This window comes from Patella vulgata, chromosome 5 (genome assembly GCF_932274485.2).
Source record: "Patella vulgata chromosome 5, xgPatVulg1.2, whole genome shotgun sequence".
Taxonomy (NCBI): Eukaryota; Metazoa; Mollusca; class Gastropoda; family Patellidae; genus Patella; species Patella vulgata.
In genome coordinates this window covers 11,350,264-11,363,879 of record NC_065883.2, presented here as the reverse complement: position 1 = coordinate 11,363,879, position 13,616 = coordinate 11,350,264, and the positions used below count along the sequence as shown (strand labels likewise).

General features: G+C 32.8%; 1 protein-coding gene across 9 annotated transcripts in view; it reads right to left on the bottom strand.

Annotated features, from left to right (window-relative positions):
* LOC126822419 (serine/threonine-protein kinase MARK2) overlaps positions 1-13,616 on the bottom strand; it is a 66,830-nt gene that overhangs the window by 44,841 nt on the left and 8,373 nt on the right. For all 9 annotated transcript variants that reach the window (XM_050551313.2, XM_050551310.2, XM_050551309.2 and 6 more), the window contains exons 4-6: positions 8,019-8,067; positions 6,557-6,622; positions 5,230-5,300 (exon numbers count right to left, since the gene is read on the bottom strand). In XM_050551313.2, the coding sequence (XP_050407270.1) occupies positions 5,230-5,300; positions 6,557-6,622; positions 8,019-8,067 (186 nt within the window). The remainder of the gene's footprint in view (positions 1-5,229; positions 5,301-6,556; positions 6,623-8,018; positions 8,068-13,616) is intronic.

Sequence of the window (13,616 nt, the reverse complement as noted above, 5' to 3'; positions counted from 1 at the left end):
CCATTTCATTTCACCAACTAGGGTTAAGGATGTGTGCAATTTTGCCCAGGCAGCAGCTTTTCCGACTACTCTTCATTTAATTCCAAAGGTCATAGGTTCTCATAGCACACTGTATGGATTATGCCAGTCTTCATTAGCCCAGTTTAGGAGCAGAACAGTAGGACGTTAAACCCCATTTCATTTCACCAACTAGGGTTAAGGATGTGTGCAACTTTGCCCAGGCAGCGGCATTTCTGACTACTCTTCATCAAATTCCGAATGTCATAGATTCACAACACAAAATCCGATCAATATTCAATCAGCAAAAAACACAACTACTAGTATAATAGAGTGATGTGTGTACAAAGTTTCATAAAGATATGTTGAAAATATTCTAAAATACGCTCTTGAAAAACACTTCAATATCCCAAATCTAAAATTAAAGTCCTTTGGTAAGGAATAAAAAAAAAACCACCAAAATAATTTTAACCCTGTTCCTAAAGAATATGTAGTCTTCCTAACAAACACATTTACATGTATATTTTGCTTAGTAGCTTTTGTATACGAATCATTTATGTTATTATATATTCATCTTTGTGTACCTATAATTATTTATGTACAGGTTGGTTTGTTTGTTTCATGTATAGTTCTTTTATTCATGATATGCACACATAGCCTTATATTTTGTTTTATACAATCAAGTTACTTCTAAAGTGTTTTGTTTTGACTACTAGTCTACAGCTAGATCTATTTGTTAAGGCCAACTAAATTTTCGTCAAGGTCGCTGAGATGTAAATAAGGTTAGGGCAAGTGATTGTTCGCAAGATTGTAGATTAGGGTAAGCATTAAGGCTAGGTTCAGGGTTAGAGTTGGGGTTGGAATTAGTGCTAGTCCTGTTTAGTTCTTGTAACCTTTGACCAAACTTGAAGTTATCCTTATCAAATAGATCTAACCACTAGTCTCCTATTTAGAATATTAAACTACCTGTATATTCAGTTACATCTAACTGTGAGTTATTGGATGAGATATGACACAGTCATATGACATTATGACATTATGACATCATAAATCATGAATATGTCAAGTTGCTACACATGAAACATGTATGTCTAACAAGAGTTTGAGGTCATGAAATCACTAACTCCTAACTAGTAGATATATAAATGGGGATTTCTCATTACCGGTACATGGAGAACATTGTTTGATACGGATGACCTACTCTTAAATGTCATTGTTAAATCAAACTCATCTAAAAGCCATTTGATATTTTTATGTATTTCTTTGGGAACTTCTCAATTGATAGGTACAGAAATTGTTTAGTTCGAAATATCTGAATTTGTTAGGGTTTTTTCTGAGTAATTATCTTAAAGCCACTGCTCATCATTTTAGGGATTCTGAATCCCCTGCAAAATACAAAATTGTAAAAGCCGACTCTCCAAAAAGAAATATCAGTTCAAAAATGGACCCAATTTCATTCAGTATTTACAAAGATACATCGTCGGTGAAGTGTCAAAAGGGTGTATCTCGGGAAATTAATCAAATACACTTTTTTGCATTTTTAAAATCTCCCAATTAATATGCACATTTGTGTCTAAACTGTGTATCTCTACGCCAATTAGAACTGTTCTGGGTATCATGTGTCCAAATGTTGTATCTTGATTTGTGGAAATTTTGAAATGCAAAAGGTTCTATTTCTTAATCTTTAGAAATTCTTAGATACACCCTTTTGACACTTCACCTACGACATGTAAAATGAATTTCGTAACATTTGACATCCACTGCAGATGATATAAACAATATTAGTCCTTGTTAGTGAGCCAGCACGTAACTCACTAAACCACCATGGCTGGGTAGATTGGGCTGTGTGGATCTGCTGACGAGTATTTTGGTTAGGTACTGTATATACATGTGTATCTAAATTTTTATTTAAAACAAGTAGGTCATCGCCAAACTGGGTGGTTAAAAGTAACAAGTCATTATACATTTACAGTGTCTGTCTCTAGTGGGATGAAAAACCAAGGAAATGAAATGAAATGCAATGGGGTTTAACATCCTACCGTTCAGCTCCAAGGTCCTGTATATAGGGCTGGCAATTGATACCTATTTTGAATATCGATATCGGCAACCATTTCGGCAATATCGATATCGATATATCGGAAAATTTGAAGTTGAAAGAAATAACTGTTTGTATGCTAATAATGCATTTAAATGTGTTATTGATGAAATAAAAAAAGAAACTATGATCCTAAAACTATGTTTTCTTAATGTTTGTTTCGTTGACAGTTTATCTTATATTAGTATTATGAACAAAATAGTAATCGCAGCTTCGCGCTCGCCATCAATTGCTGTTAACAATTTTCCTCAGCCGCTTATAACAATAAATAAATTTCTGTTAAAATTGAGTTATTTCCCCTGAACAATTAATTAATTATTCAATGTCATTGTTGTAAACGATCCCCAAAATTACCGGTGCAGTGGTTGTACCTTCTTCTAGTGTGTGTGATTTTAGTTTTAGCGTGTTTTGAATTATTTGACACAAAACATTCTGTTAATTTCATTTTATTGAAGCTCCTTTATTTTTTATACGAGTATCGATATCAAGAACTGAATATAGATATTGATATTTTTCCGTAGTCGCCGACGATTATCAGCTATATCGATATTTTTCGCCAGCCCTACGTATACATATTGCCGTGCACGTAAAAGAACCTGTGACAGTTGGAATTCGATATAGGAGTAGGGTTAGTCCCAAAATGACCTAGTTTGTGTAAAGTGGATGTTAAACCCCATTTCTCTCTGTTTGTTCTATGGCTTGGTATGTTTAACAGTTTTACTGTATATGATAATGTTTAATACCAACAGAAAGTACAAATGACATAATCTTATTGTATGGGGAACTCTTTATCACTGCTGACAGATAACAGTTTGGACTATTATCATCGTTATAACTGCTGATTCATCAAACCAGGTTTTCCTTCTCTTGAAAGAAGACGCTGGGTAAATATGTTCCAATTCAGTGATTTAATGGTTTTTCTCACTGTTGGGCTACAAATTCTATTTTTACTTGAGTGTTTTCTTCTGTGCAATAACTTTTATTTATTACTCAATTGTTGAAAAGAAAATCCTGACACCTTATATCTTAAAACCCATGAGATATCCAACAGTAGTTTCTTAGTCAAACAATTGACAGTAAAATTGGAGATTGATAACTAAATGGGTGTGGCTCATGAACCATAAAGGCCAATTCAGCTTAATTATTCTAGCAGTTAAAGGTCTATAGGCAGGTACAATGGGAAAGAAAAACAAAATGTCTTCCATGACTTTTAACCTGTACAGCCAATCGATAGAGTATTTTTTTCCAACTTCGTGTTGATACTATTTGGGAAAGGAATTTGGACAATAGGATTTGGACACTTTCTTTCTTTTTTATCGTATACAATACCAATGTATATCAGTATAGGGATGCAAGATCAACATTTGTTGCTCCAAATCAAATTTTGGAAAAACAATTTAACAGAATGATCTAAACAAAGCATATGCTCCACATTTACTCCAAATATGGCGTTTTGGTAAAGAGCTCATACAATATAGTCAGGGTGGTTGTATTCTAAATCAAGTCCCTTTGTCATTTAATAGGAATGAATGGCCATTATAGTTTTGATGAAATGATGACATCCCAAGCACTGCTCTCAAACTTGTCTGAAAATGGCCTGAAACAATGGACTGCTGCTATACAAAATCACTGGACCCAGCAGTTTAAAGATATATTTGCTTAACGTTAATTAGGTCATCTAATGAAGAAGGTGCTATTTATTTTGAATTTGGTTAATGATAAAATTAACAATTAATAAATACATGTATTATGCCGGGTAGTAACAAATATATATTCACCAGTAGCTACAGTAAGTCCTAAATATAATAATATTATAGGTCATATCAGTAACTTGTAAAACCATGGTCTAGGACAAGTGGATGAGCGTAAAAAGGACCTGAATCAAGTGTCATTGATCAATTTGTAATATAAATCTGACAGAGACTACTGTCCCCTCTAGACAAATACCAGCCAAGCCTTTTCGTTCTATTTTAATAGTATTCTAGGTCAGACCAACACAACTGTAAACCATTTTAATAGGTTTTTTTTGTAACGAAGAGGTACAGGTGTGAATCAAGGTGCATGTTTCTGACATTTAAAACATTCTGCTTTTCATCAGTCACAGTCAACCTTATAACAGTTCAACTGTCCTGACCTACTTTTTTTTAATATAAATTAAATGGGCTGCTATGTGCTGTGATGTGAAACCTGTTTCAACCGCCATTGATAGTAGCCTATAAATGGGATGAATCATGTATCATCACAGCGGATATTGAGGCTTACTTCCAACCCAGAAGTATTGAGAGAAATGAAATGAAATGGGGTTTGACATCCTATTGTTCTGCACTGATTGGGTAGTGGAGGCAGGCTTACACCAAACAGTGTGCTATGAGTGAAATTTTGCCTGAAAAGTGGCACAACATCCAACTACCTCATTTTATAAATTACATACATTCAAAGTCTACTCTTATTTTGAATTCCAATTGTTCAGGGATCTTTAACATGCACACCAATGTGTATACAGGACCTCGGTTTTTCATCCCATCTGAATGACTAGACACTGTCCAAAGGGATCTTTAATGTGCACACAGGACCCCGGTTTTTCAGTCCAACTGAACGACTAGGCACTAACCATGTCAGGTGGGATCATATTGCCGTCTATTTTACTGAACTGCTATGGATTCAATGATTGAGATTAGGGTCTGATGTATCATCACATCGGATATGGAGGATTACTATCTATCCCTGAGATACAGAGGAAGCACTGCGAGAAGGAAAAGTATTTCATAATTTAGGGATCATATTTTCAACTATTTAACTAATGTAGGCCCTACTATGGATTCACTGATTTAAGATTAGGGTCTGGAATGATTCATTTATCATCACACAGGATATTCAAGCTTATTATTTTGAGAGGAAGAAATGGGAGGGGGATAAATACATTTCATAATTTTGGGATCATATTTTCGACTAATAAACTGTTATGGATTCACCAATTTGAGATTAGGGTCTGAAACATGATACAAACATTCAGTGATGTTTCACACCCTTTCATTATCAGGCATCAACATATTATTAATATTACAATACAATAAATCAATGGTTGAAATACTTGAAATTCTAAAATCATGACATCATCTTAAAATAATATAACTAACCTGTCTAAATTTAGCTCTGGCTTCTTTTTCCTTCATTCTTCCATGAGCAACTAAATAATCGAAGACTTCACCTGTACAGATATTAAAACAATGTTATACAATGTCATACCTTTAATGCCAGACATAATAGATTGCTAAATATATTGCTTTGATGTTTTACTAGCAGATTACATGTACCTTAAGCATAGTCACACGAGATTTTCTAAAAAGAGAAATTTGATTATTCTTAGTTAATAAATATGGATTTTATAAGAGCTAAATCTGTCTATTGCAGGCCTTTTTTTAGCATCAAATAAATGTTATATAAAAATTATTAGACATTTATTCACATAAGCAAAATAAACACTCTACATCATCAATTGGCCATGATATTGAATGGACTAAAATACTTACTGCATTTAATAATTTAACAATTAACTGGATAATCAAGCCTTTTTTTTATCATTGCAGTGATGGTACTTGATAATCAAGACTATCTTATCAAAACTTTAAATACTCATAATAGTAATTTGACTAACATTTTCAATACATTCATTTTTCATTATCTATGTTTTAAAGGAGCTAAGTCTCTATCTCAATATTCTCCATAATATTCGAAATTAAAAACACGAATTAGAATTCAACACTGATCAATTTCAATCAACATTAAAGTTGTTATCTTGCCGTGCAACTATTGGACCCTAATATCCAATATTTAAGACATAACTAACATTTTATAATCACTACACGAGTCGTGTACCCTTTGGTTTCAGGTGCCATTTTGTAATGAACAAATAAAAACATATCCTACAACGCAATGTGGAAGTAATTAATAACGGCTGATTCACAAACAACAAAATAATAATTTTAAAAATGTGTAGAATGCACTAAGCAGGTGTAAACGACTTCCGTTCACGTATTTCACCAAACATAATTGATTAGAAATTACAATATTTTTCTATAAAAAATTAAATATAAATCACTTAACATACATTCATATAACATTAATATGTGCTTTTAGAACCATTTTTGTCTATTTCAAGATTAAAAAAAATAGAGCCATACGCCCTTAAACTATTATAGCAAGAACTGTCAGCTCTTTATCTAAATCTTATATAATGCATCTTTAAATCGTATTATTTATATGATTTTGATCTTTAAAACTATACTTTTGTCATGTTAACAAATGACTAATAATTTATATAACATTTGAAGCCAAAATAAAGACCTGCAATAGGAAGATTTAGCTCTTATATAATGCATTTTTAATATAATTATTTTACTCTTAAAAACATTAGGTCATGTTTCATTTAAATATTGATTTATCAATTTAAGAAATAAACTGTACCTCCACTCGCATATTCCATTACCAGATATAACGTCTTTTCTGTTTCAATAACTTCAAATAATTTAACTGAAAAAAATAAAACAGAAATATTAAATTTCAATTTAACAAATTACATCAAACCATGTAGCTAGTAATAGGAAACATGTGCATGTATATTAATATTCATAAACCTTTAAAGTTTCTGACCATCATACATGTATTTGAGGATGTTGAATCCTTGGCATACTACAATACTGTTAATACACCGAGAGTTGATTATGGTCTTGTCATGTTAATAAATGTCTAATTAATAATGTAGATAACATTTCAGGCCTAAAGAAAGACCTGCAATAGGCAGATTTAGCTCTTGTATAATACATGTTTAAGGTGCATCTGTAAAAGGAATATCAATCCAAAAATTGGTTTAAATCCATTCAATATTTACAAAGAAATGATGGACTGAAAATTTGTCAACATTCTGCATTTACTGCAGACAATATATACGGGAAATGGTAGAAGCCAGCCTTCTCAAAAATTTTGACGGGCCTCTTTTTATTCTGACTGAATCCAAGCCAGGAGATTATCTACCTTTGATATTTTGATTTTGATTTCTTAATTAAACATACATAATGCAAGAGCTAAATTTGTCTCTTGCAGGTCTTTCTTTAGGTCTGAAATTTTATCTAAATTATTAATTAGACATTAATTAACCTATCCAGACCATAATCAACTCTTGATGGCATCGCTAGCCTGCGATCTTAAGTGGATTGTGAGCCGATTTACTGCATAACTTTCCTTCTCGATTAAACGATTAAATGGATAATGCTGTTTATTGTACTGACTTTAGTAATGATGACCGAAGCTAGGCAGAAATTACATTCGCTTAGTTCTCGGTTCATAGTGGATCAATTTGAATGAAATTTTCAGCAAATTGCCTTTACGTTATTTAGTTTTTAATTATTATGGTGAGAACTGCCAACTCGTTATCGAATCTCCCATAATGTATCTTTAACTATTTGAGTAGATTATCCACGGATGAATTTTTGAAAAAAAAAAACGCAAATGACAATAAGAGGATTTACATCTCATTGCACAATGCAATATATTCAATTAATCAATGTGTGTATTCTCCCTCGAGCATAATTAGGTCATCTGTCTAACTCACAAACATTGGTAAATTGATTTCTCCAGGTAGTTTGGATACATTTTCCAATCAATGGTTGTATATCAATATATTTTTAAATTCAAATCTAAATAATTAAAAGAAATGAAATGATAATGGAGCTTAACATTCCACTTTTTTACACTAACTGTACTAATGATTGGACATGAGCGATATTTTGTCATGATAGCAGACTACTTGCTGGAAAATTTTGAGAACTTTTTCAACCACAAAGGTTGAACTCGGGACAGACATATACCCATTGGCATTGAGCCAGCATGGCACCTAATAATTTAAAGAGAAACATCAATCTATTCTTACCTATATTAGGATGATCTAACATCTTCATTATTCTAACTTCACGAAAAAGCTGAAAAAAATGAAAAGCAAAAATAAACTAAAAGCATATTTATGATTCCATACAAAATTGCACATTTTTTCTGTAGTTAAAATGTTGTCTGGATCGTTATTAAGAAGAACAAAGAATGCAGAGGGAATAGAGATGTGTACAGTGTTCACGTTCACTCAAACACAAAATAGGTCATTACAGAGCACACACAGAGGACCACCCAACTCCCACAGCACCGAAAATGCATTGATAACTGATCGACTGAGAAATAAAGAGTTTCTTCTATCTTGACTTGTGTTTTAACATATTTATAAATTATATATTATAAATGTTTTAATGTAAGATGTAGTGGAGCATGTAAACTGCAATATAACATTACATGTGCTGTTATTTACACAGTCAACATTTAAAGATACATTGTGTAAGATTGAGCTAGAGAGCTGACCATTCTTGCTATATACCAGTTAATGTAAAATGAAAATTTCATTCAAATTACTTTATTCTGTTCCAAGTTATCACTGTTTGTAGTTTTTTAACATGGTGTGTGCATTGTGGTAAACAGGGCACTGGTATATTCAAGTCTTGGCCTCGCTTTCCCATTTTTAAATTAAATTTTTAAAGGGTGAACCGTTCTAATCTAGTTATAATCTTGAGTATCAGATGCCATCCAGAGTTGATTATGGTCTTGTTTTGTTAATAAATTTCTAATTAATAATTTAGATAACATTTCAGGCCTAAAGAAAGTCCTGCAATAGGCAGATTTAGCTCTTATATAATGCATGTTTAATAAACATTTTCCAAATACAAAATGTACTAAAATTGATTGTATTTGATAATGGTGATCATTGTTAAATACATGTAATCAATCAACTTGAGTAAATTAAACCCTGAATAAGTTACATAGTTACATAGATATTGTTTGAAAAATGCAAATGACAATAATAGGCTTTAAATATTGAATTAAATTGAAGTTGAAATGATGAATGTTTGGTGAAGTTGAAATGAATGATTGGACTGTGTTTTTATGTATTTTTAGATTTCTATCTGTCAATATTTCAAATAAATATATCTTGTTTGTTTATTTTTGAACAATACTTCATTTCACTGAATTAATATTAATAAATATTTCATGACAAAAAAAAACAACCCAGTTTTACTTGACTTTGAATAGCGGGTTAAAAAAAGTCTTAAAAAACTATGTAAATGAGCTGAAGTAAATGTAAGCAATATACTTTCATTTCTTTTTTTAACAATAGTTCATTTCACTGAATTAATATTAGTAAATATTTCAAATAACAAATATTTGTTTTACTTTCCATCGTATAGCGAATTCAAAAGCCTTTGAAAACAACTATGATCGCACTTCGGACCAGGAACTGACCATGTTATTGGGTGAAATTCAAAAATCTAATTCACCAAATCGATGTAGAATTATACAAAGAGCAATCATGCCAATTTTCATGTCGATAGGACTTCAAGTGAGACAGCCTTAGGCTTTTTTTTGAAGAGCGTCACCTCAAGAACAAAAAGAACAACAAGATAAGAAGTGGTTAGCAACCTGTTCCTGGTCTAAAAATATTTGAATTAGCACAAGTAGATGTAAGCAATAAACTGTGAATGCATGTATAGGTTTTTTACGGTACTAGATGGAGACCACGATTAACCACAGTATAATGAAGAACGAAATACTGAATGATTGATTAATATCACCACCATATTGATTTTTCATATATTTGATCATATTACCAATCACTCTAACTTGAGTAAATAGATCAATTGGGTCATCATTCTAATTTTAACACCAATATTACAATAATAATGAAACATTTATCAATCTGTCTACTAACTAAATTGATGACAAGTAATAGAACACTCCCAAATACATAAACAAATATCAACATGGACTGTTACCATAAATACAGCTCATAAATAAATGGAGACCGGAATAGTGAAATTGGAGAAAGAAATGAGCTTTATTTAATGCCGTTAATCTAAATATTAATCGTCATTTGAGGTATTTTGAAACCCTTGCTAACTACACACATGTACACTATTGTAAAGGTAGAGCCTCTATAAGCAAATTTAATTAATTTCATATCATATTCAAAATACAAATGTAGCATTAAGCAGTGTATACAGTTGCAACCAATCCATACAATGGTCGCATCAGATTAACTAAACAGGCAAATGGTTGGATGGAAATCTTGTTGTATGGATAGGACCAGTTCTATTCTCGGCGAACAGACTGATGCAATAGCTAATCAAATTGTGTTATAAACGACGTCATACAGTTATGACGTCATGTCTAACTTGGCAACAAAAATTCCTGCTAATTTTTCTATTACTCTGTACATGCATGGGGAACATGAACTTTATGAAACCCGCTGCATCAAAACTACACTCTTTACACGTTCTTCCAACCATGTCATTTTATTCAGCTACTAAGAATGAACAAGCAGCATTTGAACGTGCATCATTTTGCTATACAACGCATAAAAGCATTGTGTCATATAACTGACAATCCAGGCACCTTCACATTGGATTTAAGGCTTGTCTTTCTAACCTCTAATTTTTCAAATTCTACCAACAAATCAAGGTGCATGTAACATCTGAAGAGACAAGACATCAATGGAGAGAGGGAGGGGGAGGGAACAGGCTAATAGGTTTTTAAAGACCACTGATTGCAATTGGGATATTTTTAGACTAATAATATACATTGTATATTAGATCCACAGGTTAATAATACATTGAGGTAATAACTTCTATAGTTGTAGGAGGAAACCGAAGGACCCAGAGAAATCCACAAGGTTACGCCAGCAACCCTACTTCGTAAATCAAGAGCTGATCTTATGACAACAATATACATGTACAGCCACATATTAAATGTATAAAGAATGGGTTTATTTTCATAATCCAGAAAAATGTCAATTCCATAATCCAGAAAAATGTCAATGTCTACTTCCATCAAAGATTAGAAAATTAATCTGAATCCAATTTCTTCAAAAGATAAGTTGGTTCTCAGCCTCAAGGTACCATAGAAACTTGTGGGTAGCAAGCAAAGGATTTAATTTTTTATAGACAATTTAAGCCGATATTTACCCTATCAAAATATTAAATATTATCAGCCTGGGGCTACCAGTAGCTGAATTTGTTAATAATATCATCCAAACTTATAGATACAGTATAGGACAAAGATGATATCAAATTATTACTTAGGTATAATGTGAATACAGACAGGCCAAAAAAAAATTTTTTTATATAGAAATCTGACTGAAATGAAATGGGGTTTAACGTCCTACTGTTTTGATCTGAACGGTACTAATGAAGATAGGCATACGCCATACAGTGTGCTACGAGGGAAATTTTGCCCGGACAGCAGCACTACAGCCTACTCTCATATCGAATTCCAACTGTCAAGGGATCTTTTACATGCACGCCAATGTGTACACGGGACCTCGATTTTTTGTATCATCCGAATGACTAGACAACTGTCCTTGTAAGGCCCTCCAGAAATGAAATGAAAGGATATGGGTTTAACATCCTACTTTTCTAGACCCAATTGTTCTCTCCTCAAATGTCTAGTCACTGTTTGTTACACAATTGTCTGTCAGTTGTAGAGTGCCATGATATATAGAATAATGTCTTTTGTAGTGATGGTCCGATATGGCACCTATCGGTTTTACCGGTATCAGATATTGACAGTGAAACATATCGGGCGATACAGATACAATTACCGTTTTTGAAGTAATACGCAATCAAAAATACACTCCATCTATTATGAACTTGCTTTATCGTTATTAATGAATAAAGTCGAGGTTATCATATTTTAAGTATCGATTACGATATAATTCCTTTGAATGATCGGCACCAATATTATTCCCTAGAGTGATTGGCACCTGTATGTCTATAATAGATGTAATGGTTCAGGCGGTAATGAATGATACTTCAAAGGGATAGCTTACTGTGACATTCTCCCGCCATTTCTAGAACTACAGTTAAAAAGAAACCATCTAATGGGAACTAATTTGTTGGTAATAATATTAATTAACAAAGTATGATCTATATTATAAGTTATTATTTGTTGATACCAAGCCTGGAAATAAGGCACCTATCACAGAAAATGTCAGGCACAGATTCAGGCTTTGTCAGGCACTACACCTCTGGTGTCTGTTATTTTGTCCGGCACTGATTTGTCTTTTTTATTGATATTATTAATACATGTCCAGCACTAAGTTGAAAATGTCTGGTACTATTTTATTAGTGCCTGATATTTTGTCGGGTTCACCTAAAACCGTTATTTCCAGGCCTGGTTGATACAAATTATGTCTAAATTTTTAAAGTAGCCTAGCATAACAATACAAATCACTAAATTATTTCTAAGTAGGTATTGTTTGAGTGAGTGATCATGTAATATCAGCACGCATTGAAAGGGGGGGTCTTCGCGATGACTGACTATGTTCTCCATCTCCAATTCTATGATTTTGATCATCTTGCAATTGGCTTAGTCCCTATTCCAATCAAAAGTTTTAACGGGTGGACTGTTGTACGTTATTGTCTGTCTGCACATGTGCAGAAATGATATTCTCAAAAATCGCATTGAGAGAACCAAACTCTCAAACAGTGTATGAATAAGCATTTTACAAAATAACGGAGACAGGTAAGGATTTTGTATTGTTTATTCCTTCCTTTTTATTAGAGTCTTGTATTACCCGTACGTCTAAATAGCAACACAGACGGAAACCGAAATAAAACTTTTATTTATATAACGGAGACCGGTCAGGATTTTTTACTGTTTATTCTTTCCTTTTTACAACCCCGATGATAGTTATGTATTACCGGTACGTCTAAATAGCAACGCGAACGTGCATGTGTTCGGTGTCAATTTATTTGCACTGCTCATCAAGCAAAATAATGATTTGTTCACAACTCCCATAATATTTTAAAGGTAATTACCAGGTCGAACAGACTTCGGCAACCCCAGTAGCGGCAAAATGACTGTGTATCAGCCGATACCAATTTCTCCCGATAGGCCACTTATCGACCAATTGCCGATGTTGTAACCGATTACTGGACCATCACTAGTCTTTCAGTCATGTTACAATGAAAATGTCATCATTGTGGAAGAATTTGAGACAATGCAACTGACCTGCACATCAAGCCACAGAACAAACAACAAAGTGACTCAAGTTTTTAGAATCCTGAATCATACCAAGAATAGAATTTTTAGTCCTAGGACCAGTAGGTTTTATGTTTCATCAGGACATCAAAGGAGAAGCATGGAATTTTCTTCAGAAACTGAAACCACAGTATAAACACCCATTGAATGATGATGTGTTGAAGGATGTAAATGAATGTATTTTGAGTAAATAAGACACAAATTACTGTACTGGAAAACTAATATACATTGTGTACCAATCAGTGTTTCCACTTCAAAACATTTTGACTGCCGGTTGATTTTTATAATCCAAGAAAACTTTGCAGATCCAACTGATCCAACTCATATACGTATCATTGTTTTTATTTATGGTAAAGTATTGTGAAGTTGTGTGTCTATTAAAACACTTTGTCAG